Below are 25767 nucleotides of genomic sequence, written 5' to 3' on the forward strand. Positions count from 1 at the left end.
TAGGCACACAGTAGAGCCTCTGTTTGGTAGTATGCAGACAACAAAGTGTATGGGTCAATATTGCATGAACGTGCTACAGCCAGGGCATGTCCATATGGCAATTTGCATTCAATGATTTGATGAATGAATTTGAAAATATCAGTATGAAAAACAATGTCTTAAAGAAGAAATTAAAATCTTTAGATAAAGAATTGAGCTTATTGAAAGAAGAAAAAGATTCTTGGAATAATGAGAAGAAAATGTTGAAAGCTCAAAATGAAGAACTTTGAGAGAAAAATAAATGTTTAAAATTATCTCTTGAAAAAACCAACAAAGAGAAAGAAGAATTGAAAAATGCTCTTGAGATTCAAAGAAAAGATTTTCATAGAAGAAGAAAAAGGCAAGGTGGCTTTGTGAAAAGAAAACAAAATTTTACCTCACATTCTAAAATCACTTGTCATTATTGTGGTCAATATGAGCATTCTGTAAACAAATGCTTTATAAGAAACCATCCTATAAGATATAAACAAATATGGGTTCCAAAAGAAATTTTCAATGCTAACTATGGTGACCCCAAAGAGGGTTGGGCACCAAAATCTTGTGGATGAGTTATTTTTTGTAGGTTTGCTTGACATCTAAATGAAGCTCAAAGTGAAATGTTTATGGATGAATCAAGCATGAAGGAAATGGGGTTGAAGGAGAAAATTAACCCCTAAAGATGCTCATTTTTTTTTGCCAACCAAGAGTAAGAGAGATTGTTAAACTCAATCTTGGTGGTATATTTTCTATCTCTAAACTCTTCACGATTATGATGTTTTTGATTCATACATTACCTTTATGATTTTACTTAAGAATTTATATCCAAAATTCCAATCATGTTAGTTTCAAAAAATTAAGGGGGAGCCTCCGTGTGTTTCAAAAAAGGGGAGTATTAATCTTTTTGATTTTGACAAAAAGGGGGAGATAAAATGAATTAATTGATTTTCATATTTGTTTTTGTCATCATCAAAAATGCGGAGATTGATAGTTTACTTTTGGTAATAAAATAGTTTTGATAATGACTACATGAAAATCAATCTCTAAATCTTTATGAGTAAATATTTAAGGATAAGTTTGTGAAAAACAATCTTTAAATCTCCTTGAAGCAAAGTTATGAAAATTTATATAGGAGAAATGTTAAAGTGTGGTTGAGTGTGGTTTGTTTCAAAATATATTTTTGATAATCTCAACTTGCTTTCAAAAGCATCAAAATGAGGATTTGTTATGTTTTCAATATTTTCAAATGGATAGTTGACTATGTGGTTTAATGCTGTTGACTATGCCTAAAAATAGTCGACTATGTTATAAGGATAGTCGACTATGCATAAGGATAGTCGACCATGTTGGTTTGATCTGTCGATTATTTAAGGCTTTTGTCGACTATTTTTCACTTTGTCGACTATCATGTAAAGATAATCGACTATGGATTTTCTTCTGTCGACTATATTTGTACATGATTTTCAAAATCTTCTTCATATTTTTATATCTATCGACTATGTGTATGTGTCTATCAACTATGGGTAATTTGTGTTAGAAGATAGTCGACTATGCTTTCTTGTCTGTCGACTATGTCTTGTTTTACTTGAAAATATAGTCAACTATGCATTTCCTTCTATCGACTATATCTTTTGCAGAAAGCTTCCACCGGCTAGTTTTTCAATCTCTAACGGTCATAAAATGGCTAGTTTTGGGCAAAGATTTTGGGAAGCCTATAAATACAACTCAAGGATGATCAAGGGCAGGCTAATGGATGGAAAAAAATTATTTGAGCTTACATCATATACACATTTGTATTTATATTGACTGTGCTTTAATTTTCTCTCTTCAAGGCTTTGATTTTAACTTGTATTATTTCATTCAAACCTTGTATCATTTTTGAGAGATATTGTAACTAAGAGATTCATCTCTTAGATTCTCTCCAATTGTACATTTCTTGTATTTCCTAACTTGTGTAGCTAGAAGGCCTACTTGGTTTAAGTAGAAGGTTGTATTTCCTAACTTGTGTAGCTAGAGAGCCTACTTGTGTAAGTAGGAGGTTTAAGTGAATTGGTTTAAAATCCTTAGTAAGAGCTAAGGTAGTGGATTAGGCTTGGTTTAAGCCAAACCACTATAAATTTTTTGTATCATTTATCCTTCTTGCTTTTACATTCATTGAGCTTTATATTTGTCATTTCATATGTTTAATGTTTTAAATCACTAAAACCTCAATTGGGTCAAAAAGGATTTCAAGTTTCTATCAATTTTTTTTAATATCCAATTCACCCCTCTCTTGGTGTGTGCCATAGCACCTTCCTGTCTAACATCTTCCACATTTGTGTTTAGTTGCCGAATGTAGTAAATTAATATATGCACTTTCATCCGACACAATCCAATCGGCTTGACTGCCCACCAGCATAATCGGATCGGCATAGGCACACAGTAGAGCCTCTGTTTGGTAGTATACAGACGACAAAGTGTATGGGTCAATATTGCATGAAGGTGCTGCAGCCAGGGCATGTCCACATGGCAAGTTGTCAAAATCAAACACCCGATATGTGCAAGTTTTCGCCTTTAAATCTACTATGCCACTAGAGTTACCATCTTTGACATTGAATATGTACATATTAATCGGTTCTGGCTGCCAATATTGGGATAATGACAATCTTTTGGCTATTTCTCCTTCAGCCCAAGAGGTGAGATGTCCACCCATCTTACTAGCATGACATCGTCTCTCATAAAACCATTGTTAAAGCATATTCCTAATATACTCCATCAAACATTGAATCGGCAATTTACGTGCATCTGTCAAAGCTGCATTGAGGCATTCTGCAATGTTTGTCATCATTATATCAAACTGTTTCCCATCCAAATAGGCACGTGCCGAACTACTGAAGTCGGCCTCTCTAAGATAGGTCCCGACAGCTGGATCATATCACTCGAGCTCATTAAACAATTCACGGAATTCTGATTCTCGATAAGCCTTCACTGCCTTATAGAACAAAGCATGCACATTTTCATGCTTGAATTTAGCCTTTACGTTCTGGCTACTATGATATATACAATGTATGTGTAGTGCATTAGGGAAAACCGTCAGTACCGCCTTACTGATGCTTTTATGCTTGTCAGATACAAATACCAAATCAGGTATCTCATGGCCAATTGCTAATTGCAATTTAGTGAAGAACCATTCCCATGAGGCATCATTCTTGGAATCTTCTACTCCCCATGTTATAGGATATACATTGTTGTTACTGTCTTTGCATGTGGCAACAAACAAACTATCAAAATATTTACCCTTGAGAAAGCAAACATCAACTGCAATTACGGGCCACATTTGGCTATGAAATCCGGCAAAGCATGCACTAATTGCCATAAATAGGTACTTGAATCTGCTCTCACTGTCACTCTCGAATTCAGCAATCGTCCCAGGGTTTTTCAACTTCAACATGTACAGATAAGATGGTAGCAACTGGAATGATTCCTCTGTACCTCCCCGGATCATGTCCAAAGCCTTTTCCTGCGATTGCCATGTCTTTGAATAACTTATGTTGACCCCAAATTCCTTGCGAACATCATTGATAATATTCTTAGGCTTATGAATACACTTCACATCCTTGTAATAGGGTTTACATGAGAACCAATTACTCTGTTCTTTGCTTGGTAATGACCAGACCGCATTATTGAAGATGAACATAAATGAGTATTTACATATTTTTTGACTACCCAACCAAAAGAAGTGTCAAGCGTTATTGCCCTCAACTGCCATCGACACTGGTCATGCTTACACTTCATGTACAATACCTTCGTAGTTGACTTTACCACCTTATATTCATAATTCTTTCTCAATGCCAACAAACTCATCCTTTGATGCAATTCAAATTTTAACGCAAAAATTTGGTTTAACTCAACTTCTGACACTTCAGACGATGTTCCCGAACTAACCCTTGATAATCTCGAGGATGGGAGAAAAGTAGGCTGCTCAGCGCCATCACTAACTTCTATATCGATATGGACCAATTTTTCAATATCAATCTCATGGAAAACTTTTACTTCTTCAGACCCTGCTCTTGTATCATCATAATTAAAAAGATCTTCAACACCATGCCCAGCATCATCACAATTGACTTCTTCAAACCCATTCCCATCCACATGATCATCACAATTAACATCGTCGTGCAAACCAGCCATAATCATGTTCTTCCTTGTGGCCTTATTGTTCGACCATATTGGACTATCGCTGCCCAGCCGTATCACCGACAAATTACTGCATCCTTGATTCTCTGCAACCTCTTCATTCGACTGTGTATTCGATTTTAATTTGTCCACAAAATCAACACACAATGAGCTTCTGGATTCTATCCAATAGCATTCCACTATAAAAGCACTCAACATCCATATCACTTTGAATCTCTATTGGAGGTGCAGATATATCTAACATCCTAAACTTGTATTTCAGCACAACCGACTTCTTAGCATGATTAAAATTGAACCTTCTATATATGGAACTTACCAATTGATCAAATGTGCAATCTGGCTCCACACGTATTACACAACAATATTTATCGGTCACGTACTTATATTCGCATCTATCAACATTATATTCCCACAGACCTCCATATATTACAGGTATAAATATAGGTCTATGAGCTTCCATTCCTGTAAATTAGAAACAAAAAAGCATTGGTTGGATGTAAGTAAAAAAAGTTATCAGTTATATAATGTTATATCGGTTTCATAATATCGGTTGCGTAAGGATATGTCGATTAATATATATCGATTTACGTAAAAGTAAAACCGATATGATATACTGATATATCATTTGTTATATGATGTTGATACACACGTATCCTTTTATATCATTTCACAACCGATATATGATATAAAATATTGTGGGGATGCTTCTTTTTTTGAACCTATATCGGTTGAAATACATCGATATCTAACCGAATTACAACCTATACAGTTATACCAATATAGTAGTTGTTAAAGGATGTATATCGGTTACTATATATCGGTTTACATTAAATTAAAACCGATACAATTATACCGATATATGATATCGGTACATAAAGCATTTTTGGGTACCGATATATAAACCGAACCGATATAAAATATTTTTGGGTATGGTTCTAGTTTGAACTTATATCGATTGACATATATATATCCAACCGGTACATCAACCAATAGATGTTCAAATTTGTGAAATGCATAGCCTTCACTCAATCGAGCTTTAGAATGCAGAACCAGAGTGAGGATCATTTGCATACCCATTACGTACTCATTAAAAAGATCACATCGAAAATGGTCAAAGACTCTGAAATTACCTGCAATGGCTTTGAAGGCGATGACCGACGAAGAAGTTACAACCCTAGATGCTCAGAATAGATGACGAAGAGGACAAGCGAGAGAGATGACGAAGAGGACGAGCAAGAGAGATGTTCTGGTTGGCGGGCGATTGGGGATGTGCGTGCGAGAGGAAGAAGACGAATGGATCCTAAGACCAATTTAAAGTGAGGGCATTTTAGTCCATTCAATTCTTAAAAGTTTAAATTTTACAAAAAAAATATTTAATATTCCTATTTTTGCAAAGTTCGTTGCTGGCAGTCCTATTTTTGCAAATTTCCCTGGGAGCTTCTTCCAGCGTCACCTGAGGCGAAGCGATACAAAGGTGAGTTGCCGGTGGCCGTCTCACCAAATTCTCTGCCGCCAAACAGCATCCGGCGGTGCTCTTCTCTCTGCATATCAACAGAATCCAAGCTCCTCACAGTGATCACTACTGAGAAGAGAACGGCGCTACAGAAAGGTGAAGATGAACCCTTCAAATCAACCCCCTGAACATCCCTCTTCTTTGCCTCCTTACGTTCACAACACCTTCCAATTCGCCACCTACTCTTCCTCTAACCATAACCCTAACCTTAACCTCAATTGGGTCTCCGGCCCTGACCTCCATTCGATCTTAACCCCTAATTTGGGTGCAAGTCCAATTCCTCACCCTCATTTGGATCACCTTGTCGCACTAAATGTGCCCAGAAGGCCAAGACAAGGTAGACGCCGCACTACGACGGCGGATTCATCACATCAGAACCAGGTATTTCGCGTTCCGTTCTTTTCAAACAGTGCAATTAACGCTTGCAGTGGGCAATCGTCCATGGCTTCTTCTTCGTCAGTTCCGTCTGCAAACCCCAGTGTGGAAGTTTCTAGTTCTTTAAATGCTAGCTATGCAAACCCTAATTTGTTGACCCAAGCTATGCCTGATGTTTCTGATGAGATCATTGTGATCAACAAAGACGCGACTTCTGAGGCTTTAACTGCACTTACGGCTGGGTTTCCAGCCGATCATCTGACTGACGAGGAAATAGATGCTGGGGTTGTTTCTGTTGTTGGTGGAATTGAACAGGTTAATTACATTCTTATTCGGAACCACATTATTACCAGGTGGCGTGAGAATGTATCGGCTTGGATCACGAAGGAGATGTTTGTTGATATCATACCTAAACATTGTAGCAGACTATTGGATTCGGCTTATAATTACTTGGTTTCACATGGCTATATTAACTTTGGTGTTGCTCCTGCAATCAAGGAGAAGATTCCATCAGAACCAAGCAAGCCACATGTTATCATTATTGGGGCAGGGTTGGCAGGTTTGGCTGCTGCAAGGCAACTAATGAGGCTTGGGTTTAAAGTAACTATTTTGGAGGGGAGGAAGCGAGCAGGGGGGCGGGTTTATACAAAGAAAATGGAGGGAGGCAATAAGACTGCTGCTGCAGAATTAGGCGGGAGTGTTTTGACGGGTACATCTGGAAACCCTCTTGGGATTATTGCCCGGCAATTGTCATATTCTCTTCATAAGGTGAGAGATAAATGCCCGCTTTACAGTTTGGATGGAAAACCAGTGGACCCAGATATGGATTCAAAGGTGGAAACTTCTTTTAACCGTCTTTTGGACAAGGCAACTCGGCTTAGACAGTTAATGGGAGAGGTTTCACAGGATGTTTCTCTTGGGGCAGCATTGGAGACTTTTAGGCAGGTTTATGGGGATGCTGTAAACCAAGAGGAGTTGAACTTATTCAATTGGCACCTAGCAAATTTGGAGTATGCCAATGCAGGTCTACTTTCTAAGCTTTCACTTGCATTCTGGGACCAAGATGACCCTTATGATATGGGAGGGGATCACTGCTTCCTGCCTGGAGGAAATGGGAGGCTAGTTCAGGCCTTGACTGAGAACATGCCAATCCTTTATGAGAAAACTGTACATACCATCCGTTATACCAGTGAGGGGGTTCAAGTTGTTACTGGCAGCCAGGTCTTTGAGGGTGATATGGTTCTTTGCACTGTTCCATTAGGAGTTCTGAAGAGTGGGTCTATCAAGTTCATTCCAGAGTTGCCTCAGAGGAAGCTCGATGGAATAAAGAGGTTAGGATTTGGTTTGCTAAACAAGGTCGCAATGCTTTTTCCTCATGTCTTTTGGGAGACTGATCTTGATACTTTTGGCCATCTAACCGATGATCCAAGCCGTAGGGGAGAGTTCTTTCTGTTCTATAGTTATGCAACTGTAGCTGGTGGTCCTCTTCTGATTGCTTTAGTAGCCGGAGAAGCTGCACATAAGTTTGAGACCATGCCACCAACTGATGCTGTTACCAGGGTTCTTCAGATTCTCAAGGGTACAAATATTTATATATAGTTAGAAAGTGTCCTTGATGCATAGCATGAAATATAGCATTTATCCTCTTGTAGATTTGATGTTGCTAATAGTTCCAAAATGTCGAGTTTAAACTATTCAGGATCACTTCTTTGTTGCAACGAAACATTTGCTTATACCTATTGCATCGTCACTGACCTGAATGTGTTATAAGTGCAGCCTAGTTGTATGTTATACATACATGTATAGGACGCAAGTACTTTTTGGTGAAGTCAAATTGTCACTATTATTTGGGGATAACTATTCTCTAGTTTCTGAATTACTTGTAACTATTGTCCCTCATCCGTGATTGTTGATTTACACTCTGGTCCATGCAGGTATATATGAACCACAAGGAACTACTGTCCCAGAGCCTATCCAAACTGTCTGTACCAGGTGGGGCAGTGATCCTTTTAGCTTAGGTTCTTACTCTAATGTTGCAGTTGGAGCATCAGGTGATGACTATGATATCTTAGCAGAGAATGTAGGAGATGGAAGAGTTTTCTTTGCCGGTGAAGCAACTACTAGGCGCTACCCTGCAACCATGCATGGAGCCTTTCTTAGTGGGCTAAGAGAAGCTGCAAGCATGGCTCAGTATGCTAGTGTTAGAGCCTTGAAGAAAAAAATAGAAAGAAGCCCCTCAAAAAATGCACATTCTTGTGCTTCTCTTCTCGCGGATTTATTTAGAGAGCCGGACATGGAATTTGGAAGTTTTTCTGTAATTTTTGGTAGAGAAGATCCTGATCCAAAGTCAATGGCAGTCTTAAGGGTGACATTTAATGGACCAAGAAAGAGAAATCAAGAAGGTTCAAAGCCAGATCAACAGCACTCTAATAAATTACTTTTTCAGCAGCTTCAGTCCCATTTTAATCAGCAACAGGAGTTCCATATCTACACTTTGTTATCAAGGCAACAGGCACTTGATCTGAGGGAGGTGAGAGGAGGAGATGAGATGAGGTTGCATTACCTTTCTGAAAATCTTGGAGTGAAGCTGATTGGAAGAAAAGGTTTGGGTCCCAATGCTGATTCTGTTATTGCTTCCATTAAGGCTGAGAGAGGCAATCACAAATCTGCTTTAGATGGTCTGACTCTTAAATCTGGTATGTGCACTGAGATCTAGTAAACAAATATAGTAAGGTTTGGTTCTTGTTCAACATCATAAAGCTTAGTTTTTAAAAATTTGAAATTAACATCCTTGATTTTCTTTTGATAGGAATGGTCAAGCCAAATGCAGCTCCTTTTAGGCGGAAGTTGGTTAGGTAGGAGCTTATATAATCCATAATATATTATCTCTGTTTGTTCTGATGTAAAATAGTTTACGTTAAGAAATAAATTATTTTTTATCTTATTTCTGGTGTTAGATTTGCATGTGAAAATTTGTCCAAGTATTAGCTATGTGTTTGTGTCTTTGAGTTTTTTCATTTTTTTGGTAACTTTATTTTCTTTAGAAAAAGAATAGAGGATTATAAGAAAGCCATGAGGATATGTTCAGTTTGAAAGTCACAAGTATTAGGAAAAATCAACATTTTGGACAAATGAACATGATTTTCAAAGCCTGGAATTCATAAAAGATAATGGTACCTTTGTATGATACAACAATATTAAAGGACAATTAAAAAATAGGACTGAATTTCATTGGGGGAGTCTCTTCATAGCAAAGATTCAAACAATAAATGCAAGATAGCCTAGGAAAAGCTCTTACAACTCTAAACAAGAAATGCATAGTCCTCAACAAGAGATGCTTTTTCAAGCATCTCATATTCTAGTTAATGACTAAAAGCAATGCTGAGAAAAGTCTCATAAAAACTTTTCATTTTCATTGTTACATCATAAAGAGCTTGTGCATTAAGACAATCTCTAGACAGCTCACTAATTGCAGCCTCTCCTTTTTTTTTTTTTTTTGAAGTGTTGTGTCTTTGTCATCAGCATAATGTCTTCGCTTGTGATGTTTTCTTGCTTGGAATAAAGCTAAACCTAGGATGCTAAAAATTTCTCAACTTCTTCTTTTGAGCTCTCTTTAGTGGTAATATCATTTTCAGATGTACTGCATCATACTGTGGTCTAGCTTCTAAGTCTTGGGACATTCGGGCTTGAATGTTACGTACAACAAGGTGAGACAGCTGTTCTATTGGCTGGGGCTCAAGCGAGATGTGACCACTTATGTCTTGGGATGCCCTATTTGCCAGCGTTGCGAGCACAAGCAGGTTCCTTACCTGGGTCTGCTGCAGCCACTGAACATACCAGAGTAAGCATGGGAGGAAATCTCCATGGATTTCATGGAAGGATTACCTAAGTTGGAGGGGAGGGATGTAATTCTTGTGGTCGTGGACAGGTTGACCAAGTTTGGCCACTTCTTGGGCTTGGCACACCCATTCACAGCCTCGGAAATAGCTAGAGGGCTGTTAGATTAAGTTGTTAAAGTTTAAACTACACGGAGTGCCACTGTCCATTGTTTCAGACAAGGATAAGATATTCACTAGTAATTTTTGGCAAGAATTATTCAAGAGTTTGGGGGTGAAACTACATATCTAAAGCATATCACCCGAAAATGGATAGACAGACAGAGAGACTAAATCGGTGCTTGGAATCTTACCTATGGTGTGTTTGTTTTGCTAAACCTAAGAGTTGGAACAAATGGCTACCCCTAGCCCAATGGTGGTACAACACCAAGTTCCACAATTCACTGAAAAGGACCCTATTTGAAGCTCTATTTGATTATAGGCCCTCTATACTACTTGCTGTTATGCAATACTCGAATGTGGAGATGGCAGTGGATTAGTACTTACAAATGGCAGACACACAGTGTTTTAAAATGCGCTAAGCACTAGTTGGCACCAGATGGAGATTGTCAAGACCCAAGATTCCATAGAAGGGCATTATAGTAATAGATTTAGCAAGTTGTTAGGAGATATTTTGTAATGTTGTTACAGCACATGGATGCTGTTATTTTTGTTAGAGGAAGCCTATATAAGGCTGTTGGTAGGAGAAAGGAAGGAGATTATTGAATGAATGAAAATCTGATTTCTATTTCTCTCTTAATTCTCCTTTTCCTCTCCCGTCTCTCCCTCTCGTTCTTCTGTTCCCTCTCTTCTGTTTCTTCCCCCTTCTTCTTCTGATTTTCCCCCTCATTCTTCTCATTTCCTCCCCCAAACCAGGCAATGCTTAGTTCTAAACCTATCGGATCCTTCTGATTTCCATTCTAGTCCTAGGCTAAACCTTTGGACCATGACAAATTGGTATCGGAGCCCTACCATCCTCAGCTGTGATTCTGTTGCAGCTCCGATTTGAAGGCGAATCTGATTGGGGCTCAGCAGTGTGCTGCTCATTTGGATTGGAAGGTGATTTCGACCAAAGCCAATCGTTCCTCGGTTGTAAATTCAATCGTTCTTGTAAGTGAGTTGGTCGACTGTAATTTCTGTCGTCGATTCATAGCGGAGCCCATCATTGATTAGTACAGAGGAGTGTTCGCGATTGGAGTGGGTCGATAGGCGAGCATACTTGAAGTGTCGCAAACAGACAACACTCGCTGTTGGTGAGGCAGTCCATCAAAGACGGTTGGGTGAGACAAAGGCGCTAATTCTGGCGAGAAAGGAAGGCGCGAAGTGGAAGCAAGTGGGGGTAGTCGTTGAATCTCAGCAAACGCACACAGAGCTTGGGCAATCTTGAATCCGCTATAATCTTGTGTGGAGAGCGATCAGTGCAAGAGGCTGACGGCTCGCGGCTAAGACTCCAATCTTGTCCAGAATTGAAGGCAAGCAAGCCAGGAAGATTCACGATTGGAGCTTGTGGACGGTGATTGGGTGGCGACCGGTGCAAGTAGGAATTGGACTTGGATTGATCGAGCAGTGATTTCGATGGAATCAGCGAGTTCCAGCATTCCAGTGAGTCTGGGTGGGCTCTCGGCGGAGGATTAATTCTCGGCCTTCGTGATTGCAATAGATTTGAGTTGGAATATTGAAAACGAGTCTGCTGCCATGACTCTTAGTCGCGAATTCAGGAAGCGTGAGTTGCGCTAGAGTCGATTAACGTATTAGAGTGGCACCGACTGAGTAACAGAACCGATTAAGAAAGGCGAGCAACCCAGCCGTTCGTGAATAGGCAGAAGTTCTGAGGTGATAGTGAGTCCGCTGGTGTTAACGCGGACGGCCAGGAGACCCGCTACCAGAGTAGAAGGTCAGTACGAGAGCTCCGTTGTAGTTGGTGATGCAGGCGAGGAAGGTGTGGAGGCCTTTATCAAACGCGACCGGTGAGCGAGAAGAAAGACGTGCATGTGAAAGAGGCAGTAAATCAATCTTGGTTGTCGCGACTTTAAAGGTGGAAAGGCAAGGTGGATTGCTGTTTTCTGAATTGCTGTAGTCGATCCAGAAGGTGAGGTGATCGCTTGTTTTGGGCGAGTAATGTGAAGCGGAATAGCAGGTTGTTTGCGGCTATTTTTCGAGGTTGGGCAGTGTGGATCAACAAGCTGAAGCACAACAACTAATTCCAGCTTCCGATTCCTCTTACTGCCTCTAAATTCTGTGGGGTCTCAGCTAAGAAGTGCGGCAATTCCGGTATCTAATTCCAGCAAGCCTCGTAGCAGCTGGGAGTGTAGTTTTGAAGGCATTCCTAAGTCGGTGAGCCTCAGCCATTGCGTGACAGAGCAGCGGAAGTATGGTGAACCTTGTTGAAGAACCGAGCAGTGGATTTTTTGTGTTTGAGATTTAAGTTGGAAGGAAACAAGATTGATCGGAAATTGACAACAAGCAGTCCATGGTGTCTAGGGTGCATTCAAATCGATTATTGGCTGTGATCCCTATTCAGATTTTGAAGGAGACTCCTAGAGCATTTCCGGTGATTCTCAATTGCTGCGATTTCGATTGTGATTCTCGGCTGACAGTTAGACGGTCTAGAGGACTCTCGAAGGCCAATCAAGTTGCTATAAGTGTGCAATTTTTTCTGCTGTTACAATAGATTTGGTCTTGAAGCATAACAATGGCTGCAATTTGCCACTTATTGGATCAATTTTAGAGGTGATTGGGTGAGGTAATTACAAAAGGTAATTAGGATGGAAAGAGCTGTTGTTTCTTGGCCTATTACTTTTCCAGCCAGTGAAATTTTGGCCAGGAGGAGTAGTGCACGAAGGAGTCTCAATTGCAACTCAAGAATGCTTCATTTTCAGCTGAAAGGGAGCCTCAATGGCAGCCAAAGAAGGCTGCATTTTCAATAGGCAGCAATAGGGACAAACGAACAAGCAATGGGATTCATGAAGAGTGCAAGGAATTTGGTCGAATGTTTCGTGAGAAGTTGCAAGAGTTTGCAATGATACTATCTAAGGAGTATCATTACAGTTTTCCCGCCGAATACTTTGATGACTATCATGGAAGTTTCAACAAAGAGGAGTTTATTAAAATGGAGAAGCCGAAGGAAGAAAAAAGTGAGGAAAAGGAATTGGAGGAAGGCAATCAATCAATTGACAGCCTCTCAAGCACTCTTACTAGTGCTAAGACACTTGGCCAGGTGTCAATCATTGAGCAATCGTTGGCTAGAAGTGAAGTTGCAGCATTTCCTGATGTTAATGCTCACAAACAGCATTGGTATGAGTATTCAAGGAAAGAATACAAACCTCCATTGCTGCATTTTGAGGCTGCTGTTGATATTTCTGCAGCAAAACATGGTTGTGGGTTGAATGGGGATATAGTAACAGCAACAATGGCTGTAGATCTGCCCTTCTTACTTGTATTGGACGGTGATGAAGTTTTCCCTACTGAAATTCTGGGCCAATTTATGCTTGGATTTGATCTTGTAAACCTAATAACGAAGAAGAAGAAGCCTAGGAGGAAGAAGGAAAGAAGGATGAACCAGATGGAAAAGGCTGGAATTAGATGAAGAGCCATGGCTACTTGTTGCAAGTTCTTGGGGACAAGAACTCTCTTAAGGAGGAGGGAATTGTCATGACCCAAGATTCCATAGAAGGGCATTATAGTAATAGATTTAGCAAGTTGTTAAGAGATATTTTGTAATGTTGTTATAGCACATGGATGCTGTTATTTTTGTTAGAGGAAGCCTATATAAGGCTGTTGGTAGGAGAAGGGAAGGAGATTATTGAATGAATGAAAATCTGAATTCTATTTCTCTCTTAATTCTCCTTTCCCTCTCCCGTCTCTCCCTCTCGTTCTTTTGTTCCCTCTCTTCTGTCTCTTCCCCCTTCTTCTTCTGATTTTCCCCCTCATTCTTCTCATTTCCTCCCCCAAACCAGGCAATGCTTAGTTCTAAACCTATCGGATCCTTCCGATTTCCATTCTAGTCCTAGGCTAAACCCTTGGACCATGACAGGGGCCTAGGTGGCGCCTAGGAAAAATGTTTTTTTTTTTTTTTTAATTATAACATTTTGATGTAAATTAAAAATGTACAAATTTGTTTACTTGCTGCTTGCTGAGTATAGAACAACAATTTTTTTTCTTTTTTCTTTTTTTTCTGAGTATTGTAACTTGCTACTTGCCAAGGAGGAAGTTGACTTGCTGCTTGCAACAATGAGCAAGGACTTCCTCCTTGCTGCTACAACAAGCGTCCTTGCTCGTTGTTGTGGCTTGCTACTTGTTGTAAGCAGCAATGAGCAAGGACGAAGATGGCCCAACAAGTAACAAGGAGGAAGAAGAGCGAGAACCTGCATGACAAAACGGCCTGATCGGCGGTGAGAGAGACAGAAACAATGAGATCGGCGACGACAAGTCCGACCAGAGAGTGAACGGGAAAGTGAGAGAGAAGGGGAAAGCGGTGAGAGACAGAGAGTAATGATGAGAGAGAGAGGGAAGCTGAAATATAATCAGCCCAAGCCGCACGCCACCCATGCAAGTAGGTGGTCTAGGCCACGCTCGACCCAGGCAACTAGGCGTCGCCTTGTCCGCCTAGGCGCCAGCGCCTAGGGGTGCCGACTAGGGCTTAATCAAGGCAGCCGCCTTTTAGTTCATTGCAAACAAAAGGAGTGAGTGAGAGGTCATTTGAGTTGGGGGATATGGTGGATTTAAAAGGTCAAAAGGTTCCAGCAACATCTTTTCTCCAACAATCCTACCTCAAAGCTAAACCCCTAGTACTATGGTCCCTTTCCCATAGTAGCAAAGGTGGGGGAGGTGGCCTACAAATTATTGTTAGAATTGGGAGCATTGGAAGCCTTGTAATCCTCACAAGAAACCGATCAAACACCCCTCACAATCACTCACAACTCACCCGCCAACACACCACAACACAAACATATAATAAAGAATAGAAATTAATCAAGAATGAACAAGACTATTCTAACTCACAGCTTTCTCACTCTCTTGGCTCTCATGGAAACAAAAAGAGAATATGCGATTCAATTCCAGTAAGCTCGTATACGCTTGGGAATTCTTAGGGACACACCATCTGACGCAACGTGTAGCGCGTGTGTGAAAAAAAAACATACCAAAATAAACCCTTAAAAGAACAAACTTCAATGGTCGAAGCTTGGCTTTTAAGAAGACGGAAAAACAAGACTGTTTTGCTAAGAAAACTCAAATAGGTTGCTGAAATTTGATTGAAAAAAACTTGATTACAAACTCTAGATCATAGACATATTTATAGTATTTGGCTAATCCAAATCCATCTAATATTTGTAAACAAAATCCTAATCCAACATGAAGTAGAATCCTAAATCAAGTAGAAACATGAAATTGAATCCTAAATCAAGTAGAATTCTAAAACTTAAGAAGTATTAAAATAACATAAAGTAGAATCCTAAATCAAGTAGAATTCTAAAACTTAAGAAGTATTAAAATATTGTTCTGGCGTGATCGGGTCGGCTTTGAGTCAGGTCTTGATTGGTGACCACATCATTCACCTCCAATTGAGAAGAATTCGTCCTCGAATTATGATCTGGGTATGACAACTCAACGTCCAGCAAATACAAAGAAAGATCAGCAATATTAAATGTTTTGGAAATACCCATATGATTTGGCAAATCCACAACATAAGCATTATTATTGATCTTCTTTGTAATCTTGTAAGGACCATACTTCTTTGGCTTGAACTTGTTCTGTTGTCCTGTAAGAATCCGTTCCTTCTTCAAGAATATCATGACTTTATCTCCAATTGCAAATACTTTGTGCTTCCTATGTTTGTCAACTGTTGCCTTGTACTTCTTATTCGCCTCGTGCAACTTTTGCTTGACATCTTCCTAAACTGCTTGAACGTGTTCGACTAAGTCACTAGCTGCAACACTGAAACCTGGTACCTTTGGCAATTTTACCAAATCTAATGCATGATTAGGAACTTTCATGTATACGATAGAGAATGGTGATCTTCCTGTTGAGCTATGCACGGCGTTGTTGTAGGCAAATTCTGCTTGAGCTATGACTAGGTCCCATTGTCTTGGCTTGTCTTTGCAAACACTGCGAATCAGATTTCCTAAGGTACAATTCACCACCTCTATCTGTCTATCAGTCTGGGGATGTGTTGTGCTGCTGAAATTCAAAGATGAATCGAACATTCTCTACAAGGTAATCCAGAAGTGACTCAAAAACCTTGTATCATGATCTGAAGTAATAGTTTTAGGGACTCCATGTAGTCTAAAAATCTCCTTGAAAAACAGTTTGGCTGTAGCTACTGCATCTGCCGTCTTCTTGCATGGGAGAAAATGCGCCATTTTGGAAAACCTGTCAACCACTACAAAAACATAATCCATACCTCGTTGGGTTCGCGGTAGACCCAACACGAAGTCCATAGACAAATCTTCCCAAATAGCATTGGGAACAGGCAATGGCATGTAGAGACCGACGTTAGAAGAGTGCCTCTTAGCTGTTTGACATATATAACACCTCACCACAATAATAGAAACATCTCTCCTTGCTCTTGGCCAGTAATACCTTCCCATAACAGTTTCAATAGTCTTGTCTTTGCCAAGATGCCCTGCTAAACCACCACTATGCAAATCCCGAATAATTTTCTCACGAAGAGATGTGCAAGGGATGTGTGAAGTCATTTGTTTTTAGATTAGTTTATGTTCTTAGTATTCCTTTGGGAAGTCTGTTAGCATATTTTTCATTTTGTAATTTGTATTAGTTAGTTTGTTTCAAAGCTGCCAGGAAAATGGTTAAATTCGGTCAGGATAGGGGCAGTTAGTTGTAACTGCCTTGCCCGCCTCTATGCTTTATAAATAGGGGCTGGGAGGGCTCGGTTGTGTGTGAGATCTTAGGATTATCTTGTAAGGGTTGTGCGGGTGAGCTAGGTTGAGAGATTTTGTATTTCTCTTGGGATTTCTTCTCTTGGTAGTCTAGGGTTTTAGGCTAAGGGAAAAGAGATGGTTTCCTAGTTCATATAATTGCTGTAAAGTTGCCAAGATAGTGGAGATTTCATGGGCCTAAGGCAGTCTGGATGTAGGTCTCATTTTTGAGACTGAACCAGGATAAAATCTTGCTTCTCTTGTTGTGTTATATTGCTGTGTTCTATTCCTATTTTTGTTCCTCCTATCAAGTAATTGTGTGTATATTGTTTGGGGGTATAATCAGTGAGTCTTGAGGGGTAGTTTGCTGTAAGAGTGTTGCAGTCTTAAGGACTACAGGATGCACAACTGATTTCCCTTCATGAGAAACCCATCATGCACATAGAAATCTCCTGACGGTTGCTGAGACATATATTGTTCCCACACATGTTTAAAATCCTCGTCTGTCGCATATAATTCTTTCAAGCACTCAAACCCAACAATCTCAACACTAAGGGTCTTGATCAAATCCACACGCCTATTCAAAGCGTCTGCCACTCGATTGTGCTATGCCGACTTATGCACAATTTTATATGGAAATTTATCATTAAAAACAGACCATCTAGCATGCATATCACTCCTCAATTGCCTTTGGCTACTTAAATACTTAAGAGCTTGGTGATCCGTGTAAAGAACAAATTCTTTGGCAATCAAGTAATGTTCCCATGTCTTAAGAGCCCTCACCACTGCATAAAACTCCTTATCATAAGTAGACCACTTTCTTCTGGCTTCACACAACTTCTCACTGAAAAATGTAATTGGTCTCTTCTCTTGGGACAACATAGCACCTATACCCACTCCACTCGCATCACACTCAACCTCAAACAATTTGTCAAAGTTTGGCAAAGCTAAGACAGGAGCGGTACATAATTTCTCTTTTATCAAGGCGAAACTTTGCTCTTGTTCTTCACCCCAATGGAACTTTCCTTTCTTTAAACACTCAGTAATTGGAGTCACAATATTACTAAAGTGTTTGATAAACCGCTTATAAAAAGTTGCTAACCTATGGAAACTTCGCACATCACTGACATTTTTAGGGGTTGGCCACTCTTTAATAGCTCGCACTTTTTCCTCATCTATCTTTATGCCCTCTTTGCTTATAACAAAGCCCAAGAACAACAAGCTCTCACTCATAAAAGTACATTTTTTAAATTAGCATAAAGTTTATTTTCCCTCAACACATCCTGAATATGCCCTTCATGCTCATTAATAGACTTACTGTATATCAAAATATCATCAAAATACACCACAACGAATTTACCAATGAAATGGCGTAATACTTGATTCATTAGTCTCATGAAAGTGCTTGGTACATTGGTTAGTCCAAAGGGCATGACTAACCACTCAAACAACTCGTCTCTCGTCTTGAAAGCTGTCTTCTACTCATCTCCAGGTCGAATTCTGATTTGATGATAACCACTTCTAAGATCAATTTTGGTAAAAATCACAGCCCCATCAAGTTGATCAAGCATGTCATCAAGCCTAGGAATTGGAAATTTGTACCCAATAGTAATTTTGTTGATGGCTCTACTATCAACACACATCCTCCAACTCCTATCTTTCTTTGGTGTCAATAATGCTAGCACTGCACATGGACTCATGCTAGTCTGAATGTGCCCTTTTCTCAACAATTCCTCTACCTGCTCACGCAAAATCTCATTCTCCCTAGGACTCATCCTGTAATGTGGTAGGTTAGGCAAGCTAGCTCTAGGAACCAAGTCAATGTGGTGTTGAATATCCCTCATAGGAGGTAGCTCATTAGGCAATTCCTCAGGAACCACATCATGAAATTCCTCCAACAATCCCTGCACCTCCATTAGAATTTGATTCACCTTTAGTGGCTCATTCACGCTCTCTCCTTTGATAACCAATAAGTGAACCTCTTGAGTATCCTTACACTCCCTCACAAACTCAGTGTGCTTATGTGTAATGGTAAGAAAATTTCGCCCCTCCACTTTAGAAGCTTTGGTTTGGTTCTTTTCCACTATAGGTAACAAAGTATAACGCACACCTTCTTTCTCAAGCTGATATGTGTTCTTCCTACCCGAGTGCTTAGCATCCACATCAAATTGCCAAGGTCTCCCAAATAAAATATGGCAAGCATTCATATCAACAATATCACAATAGACTTCGCCGGAGTACTTACCAATAGAGAAAGGCACCCTGCAACGTTCATCCACATGTATGCCACCAACTTCTTTGATCTATCCAATCATGTAAGGGCTTGGATGTTTTTCAGGAGTTAACTGCATCTTTGCCACCACGTCTCTTCCTATGATGTTCTCCTAACTTCCACTATCAATAATCAACTCAAAGATTTTTCCTTTCACCATACACCTCGTGCAAAAAAGCTTATGCCGTTGAGTAGTATCTTCATTCTTTTGAGATAGCATTAACTTCCTCACTACACAGGTATATTCCCCATGTCCATAATCTTCTTCGTCATCCTCCCCATCAAGCCCGCAATATACTTCCTCTTCAACAACATCTTCCTCTTCCCTTTCTACAATATTAACTGTTTTCCTCCTTGGGCAATCACTAGATCGATGCCCAACCTCATTGCACTTGAAACATTTTAAAAGAATAGGCTTTGCATAAGGATTAGGGTATTTTGGAAGATTAGAAGTAGTACCTCGAATGTTTCCCCCCGTTGTAGCCTTATTAGAGTTGACTATATGGGGTGGATTGGAGGGTTGCGCTCCCTGAATCGACTTGTCTTTATCAAAAGCTGCTTGTTTATTTTCATTCCCACTATACCAACGATGGTTGTCATTACGAGCTCTTTCACTCAACATTAAAGCCTTTAAAGCTAAGTTTCTTGCTTCTTGCACACTCTGAACCGTCTGAACCCCAATTTTATCACGAATAGTAGGCTTCAATCCATTCAAGTAACGAGCTGCTTGTTAATTGTCACTTTCTGACAATTGGTTTCTCTCCGCCAATTGCAGAAACTCAGAGGTATATTCATTCACTCTCTTCATTCCCTGTGCACATCTTTGATAAGCTTCAAACATATATTGTTCATAGTCAGGGGGCAAAAACCTATCTCTTAACAGCTGCTTCATTCATCTCCATGTCTGAACTGACTGTCGGCCTTCCTTCAATCTCGTCTCTCTTAATCGCTCCTACCAAACAGATGCACCGCCCTTCAATCTGTAAGCCACTAACTTTACTTGTTGTTCATCTGGGATCTCCATGTATTCAGAAAAACGATCAACCTCAGTGATCCAATCCAGGAACCCCTCAATATCTAGATCTCCACTAAAGGTAGGAATATCAACTTTTAGTTTATACTCATTGTTGCCCCAGTGGTTGTGGTTGTGGTTGTGCTAGTGCGCATTCCTCCTAACCCCTCTACCACCAAGGTTAGCTATTGCTTGACCAAAATCATCATCTTCATCGCTATCTTTAATCACTGGTCTTCTAGGATTAACAAGGACGTGATTAATGGGTAGTCTTCCAGCTCCGGCTTGATTCACCCCATTATTAAGGTTCATGTCGTCATCAACTCGTAGTAATGTGCCTAATTGGTTGCTAATTTGCTTCAATCGCTGTTGTATAGTACGAGTTACTTTCCACTGTTCTTTGATTGCTCTCCAAACTGTGGACAACCCCTGATCACCATCACGAGACTGGTTGCTACTGTTACCTTCAAGATTGGCCATCTGATTGGTTGATTAATCACTCTGATACCACCTGACGCAGCATGTAACGCGTGTGTGAAAAAAACACACCAAAATAAACACTTAAAAGAACAAACTTCAGTGGCCGAAGCTTGGCTTTCAAGAAGACACAAAAACAAGACTGTTTTGCTAAGAAAACCCAAATAGGTTGCTAAAATTTGATTGAAAAAAACTTGATTACAAACTCTAGATCCTAGGCATATTTATAGTATTTGGCTAATCCAAATCCATCTAATATTTGTAAACAAAATCCAACTAAAATCCTAATCCAACATGAAGTAGAATCCTAAATCAAGTAGAAACATGAAATTGAATCCTAAATCAAGTAGAATTCTAAAACTTAAGAAGTATTAAAATAACATGAAGTAGAATCCTAAATCAAGTAGAATTCTAAAACTTAAGAAGTATTAAAATATTGTTCCTGTGTGATCGAGTCGGCTTTGGGCCGGGTCTTGATTGGTGATCACATCACCATCTCTACTAGGTTCACCTCACCTAGCTCCACTATGAGACAAAGCCTAGATATGTTCCCCCTAGATCCTAGAAACTGATCTCTTATGGGCTTTGACATATACAAGGTTTGTTTTGGAGATTTTTACATTTGGTAACCTTACCAAACCACATGGTTTCTATTCCCTTATACCTGCAAAATTTTCCTCCCCCTAATATCCCTAGCCTTAGATACCTTTCTTAATCCTTGCTTATCATTGTGAGCCATCCTCAACAAATGACACAACCTAACCTTATCATAGGCTATCCTTTAGTGGTTGCAGCTTATCCACATATAAATGCAAGCATGCACCACATAATCCTCCATTCTTGAGGGTTGCTTCCATCTCTTTAAGAGATTCTTGTGCAACTTCTTAGGACTCCAATTCTCCTCTATAGGAGAATACCTTTTTCTATCTAATTCTGCTAAGGACATTAGGCTTCATTTTACAACTTCTAATATTCTGGAACAGCTCCACCATGCATCCTAATTTCTCCCATCTCCAATTACCTTGACCTTAATTTGTTGCCTAGACAAACCATTTCCCCCTCCACCATGCCCCTATGGGTAAAATACCCATTTCCTATGAGAAGTACACCCTAAACCTAGGACCTATGTTACTTTTCTACATACCTAGAAAAACTATAGGACATTCGCACTCTCATAGTCAAAACCACACGTGGTGTTTGAACATTTGGGGTTGGTTCTTTCTTGGGATTCTTTCTTCCTATTTGGGCAATCATTCTTCATATGCCCTTCTTCATGGCAATGAAAGCATTTAACCACTGTCTTGCCACTCCTAGACTTAGACCGAGACCTACCTTTTAACTTGGGATCTCTTTTTTCTGTTTTAGAGTTCACTGCCAAAGCTTCCATGGCGATTTTTTGGAACTCTACCTTGTGTTGTAAATCCTTGGAATTCAAAGCTCCTATCACGTCATTTAGGGTCAGCTTATCTCTTTCATATTTCAAGATATCCACAAAGATCTCATAGGACTTGGGAAGAGAGTGCAATAAGATCAATGCCTTATCCTCATCTTCATACCTAATATTTATATTCTCAAGATCCAAACACAGTTTATTAAAACTGTCCATATGGTCTTGCAACCTTTGACCCTCACTCATCTTGAAGGAAAAAAAATTGTGTTTTCAAGTACAACCAGTTAGAGAGGGTTTTAGTCATGTAGAGTGCATCTAAACCTATTCCAAAGCTCCTCCACGGTTGTCATCTTTGACACCTCCTACAAGACTTTGTCTCCTAGGCTTAGAATAAGGGTTTTAAAGGCTCTTTTGTCAGTCTCTTTCTTCCTATCCCTGATTTCCTTATTTTGGACTTCAGTTAGGGTTTCGGGCATAGGCTTTTCAGCCTCTAGGGCATCCTCCAGTCCAAGATTTCCCAAAAGAGCTCTCATCTTCATCTTCTATAGGCCAAAATCGTTTTGACCACCAAATTTCTCAATATCATACTGTGCGGCAGAGGCTATAGAAGCCATTTTTGCAGGTATGTGATGAAATTCTAAGTTCTTGATGGTTCTTGATGAGAGACCCAATTTTGATACCAATTTGTTAGAATTGGCAGCCTTGTAATCCTCACAAGAAACCGATCAAACACCCCTCACAGTCACTCACAACTCACCGACTAACACACCACAACACAAACATATAATAAAGAATAAAAATTAATCAAGAACAGAACAAGAAATGAAGCACACAAACCACATGAGGAGACAGAATTTTTATCCTGGTTCATGCCACGTGAATGGCACTACATCCAGTCTTGAAACCACCACCGAGCAGCCTTCTTTATTGATGGATAACAGTACAAGACTTTCCTTCTTTCTCTCTCCCACAATACAAATTTTCCCAATAATGAACAAGACTATTCTAACTCATAACTTTCTCACTCTCTTGGCTCTCGTTGAAACAGAAAGAGAATATGCGATAGATTGACCCTCAGCTCCCTTTGCCCTATTTAAGAAAATAGGGTGATATTTCCTAGGGTCGATTATGATATTACCAGATTTGTCCTCCATAACTAATATTACAAGAGTACCATCCGCCTATCAACTACCCCATAACCACATACAAAACACTGCATATAATCCTATTACTAACTCGAGACAATCTTCAACAATTACAGTTGTCAGATGAAGCATTAATCCACCCTGTTTTTCATCTCTCTGCTAAAGAAATCCATTGGACCTACAGACAGCACTAGTGTGGATATTCCTTCCCCGTCGGAGGGCGTAGTAGTAGTTAATATGGAGCCCTTAGCAATGTTGGAAAAGAGGGTGATCTACCGAAACTCCCTTCCTTTGACTCAAGTCTTGGTGCAATGGACGTGACCTGCATCTCGATCATACAACATGGGAGTATCTACCAGACCTCCTCAAGCTGTTTCTCCGAGTGGCACAGTTATGATTTCTTGGGGACAAGAAATGTTTCATTTGAAGGGGAGGGGGGGGGGTGTATTTGTCACATTCCAAGGGCAGCCATTGTAATTTGTCTTTTCTTTTCTGTTATAGATATTTGTCCATTAGCTATAGAGGTGGTTATGTTTCTGTTTCTATTGCACATGGGTGCATGTGGGTGGCTGTGAGGCTATATAATAAGCCACAGCTTGAGGATGGGGATTCATTAATAGAATGACTCGAATCTTTTCCCTCTGAATTCTTCTCTCGAATCTTCTCTTTCTCTTACTGTTTTCTCTCTTTCTCTCCCATCAATTTCTATTGATTTCTGGAAATTCACCCCAAAATACCCTCTGTCAGATCCGGTGATCTGACATTCTTTTGCTTATCGATTGTTGGCCCTTGAAAGCAGATTGAACACAAACACAAATTACCAGACAAAGGAGAGCAAATATTTAAGAAAGATCTTCAAATGAAAAAGAAATATGAGATCAAATCAAATAAAGTGCCAGGGATTGAAACTCAATAAACTCCACAAAAATCACCAGGCCAGCATAAAATGCATGCTATAAAAATCTCAAGTCCTAGCTGCTCTTTCAATCTCCAATTCCTTCTGCAAACACGAGAAGATTCAAATGAAGGGAAAGGGAAGAGAGGTCACACAGGTCAGCATAGTTTGGCAGAGAATGCCAAATATGATGAAGGAAATGGGTTTTGGTCAAAGGAAAGGGAAGATCATTGAGTTTTCATTTTTGACACCGAGATAAAAAATGATTCACTGGAATTTTCAATTTTTAATGCATAAAATATTTTTGTAGTATGTGGCAAAACAAAGGGAGCTTTACAATTTTTCATCTAACATTGTTTGTATTGACTGATTTCAGGAAGGCTAAAGTAATACGCAAAGATTGGTCTACTCCGAACTTAGGAGGCAGAGCTAATGCAGGGGGCAGTGGTGTCATCTCTCTCTCCCCCACAAGTCAAAATGCTGAAATTGTCCAGGCCAAAGTAATCCATGATGACAATAGGCCTGCTATGAATTTAGGAGGCGGAGCTAAAGCGTTGAGCAATGAGATTCCTTCTCTCTCCCCTCCAAGTCAAAATGTGGAGGCTAATGTCGAAGGAAATGGCAATGTTTCCAGCCAGCCATCAACTTCGAATGTAGGGGCTAGAATAGTGGGAGTTAGTAGTATCTCTGCCCCTTCTGTGAACATGCATGTGGGTGGTGTACATAGCTCGCTTCCTCCCCACAGTTCGATTATTACAAACAGTCAAATGCCAGAGCAAAATTTTGATAATGCGCAGTAATAGAAATTTGTTTTGAGTACAGTTCAGCTCTTTTTGTCAGGTAATCTGGGATTACTTGCTATTGTTCAATTTGAAGTGGTGAATCTGGAGGGTCAACAAGGTTACTTTAAACAAGTCAATTCTGCATTACAAGCACCAAGCTCAGTATACTTTGTAGACGAACTAAGGTTTATAGATAGTGTTTTCCGTGCATACTGTACAATTGTATGCGTCTCTATTGAATGTATATAAGTTCTTTTGTTTGTTCTGTTTTGTTTTATCTTATCTTATTCTGTTAACACTTTTACATTAGCACCGTCAAGGTAAAAGCAAATATTTAATGTATTGGGAAAATATAGGAATTAGCATTATTCGTCTATTACTTTTCTTTATTGCCTAGGTAGTTGATTTTTAGTTTTTAAGTTCCATTAGAGTCCTAACCAGAGTGTGATTAAATGTTGCTTCTATGAACTCTTTTGGATGTTTGTGTTGTGTCTGAGATCAGGTTTTGATATTGATGTGATGCTTTCCCATTGAGTGATCCTTTCTTTTGATTAGTTGCTTTTATAAACCCTCTGAGGTGCTCTGTGAAGCCAATCCTTGCATTTTTTTTAGAACCATGGTAATAAATCTGGGGATCTAAAATTTCTCTCATGATTGGTATTGTTATGGTAATGTTATGATTGTTATTGTTATGGCAATGAGTCAAGCTCTTGTTGCCAAGTCCCCTTTGGTTTTCATTTTCTATGCTCAAAGAGGAGGAACATCATATCTGCGACATTATAGTATTGGGGTCTAGGTTCACTGGAAAGAATGAGTCTTTTATACCACAATAATCGATACTGCATTGGTATTGGGTCGCTTCAAAGTTATAATAAAAATATAAATCATAAAATATATAAATTATAGAAAAAAATAACATAACTTAAACATACATAATTTAAAAAAAATAACAATTTCGCAAAAAT

The 25767-nt window shown here is 39.6% G+C and overlaps 1 protein-coding gene across 1 annotated transcript; it reads left to right on the plus strand.

Moving 5' to 3' along the window:
- The first annotated feature begins 5609 nt into the window (after window positions 1–5609).
- On the plus strand, window positions 5610–25064 carry LOC127806490 (protein FLOWERING LOCUS D). The gene is made up of 4 exons (XM_052343830.1): window positions 5610–7658; window positions 8014–8775; window positions 8889–8934; window positions 24397–25064. Exons 1-4 carry the CDS (start codon window positions 5807–5809, stop codon window positions 24818–24820), a joined length of 3084 nt encoding a protein of 1027 aa, XP_052199790.1. The 5' UTR covers window positions 5610–5806; the 3' UTR covers window positions 24821–25064.
- The last annotated feature ends 703 nt before the right edge of the window (window positions 25065–25767 follow it).

Source organism: Diospyros lotus, chromosome 7 (assembly GCF_014633365.1).
Source record: "Diospyros lotus cultivar Yz01 chromosome 7, ASM1463336v1, whole genome shotgun sequence".
NCBI classification, from domain to species: Eukaryota; Viridiplantae; Streptophyta; class Magnoliopsida; order Ericales; family Ebenaceae; genus Diospyros; species Diospyros lotus.

Coding starts and splice junctions, on each gene's coding strand:
- LOC127806490 (XM_052343830.1), top strand. CDS start 5,807: ATGAACCCTTCAAATCAACCCCCTGAACATCCCTCTTCTTTGCCTCCT. Junction 7,659..8,013: donor GGTTCTTCAGATTCTCAAGG/GTACAAATATTT, acceptor TGGTCCATGCAG/GTATATATGAACCACAAGGA. Junction 8,935..24,396: donor TTTAGGCGGAAGTTGGTTAG/GTAGGAGCTTAT, acceptor GACTGATTTCAG/GAAGGCTAAAGTAATACGCA.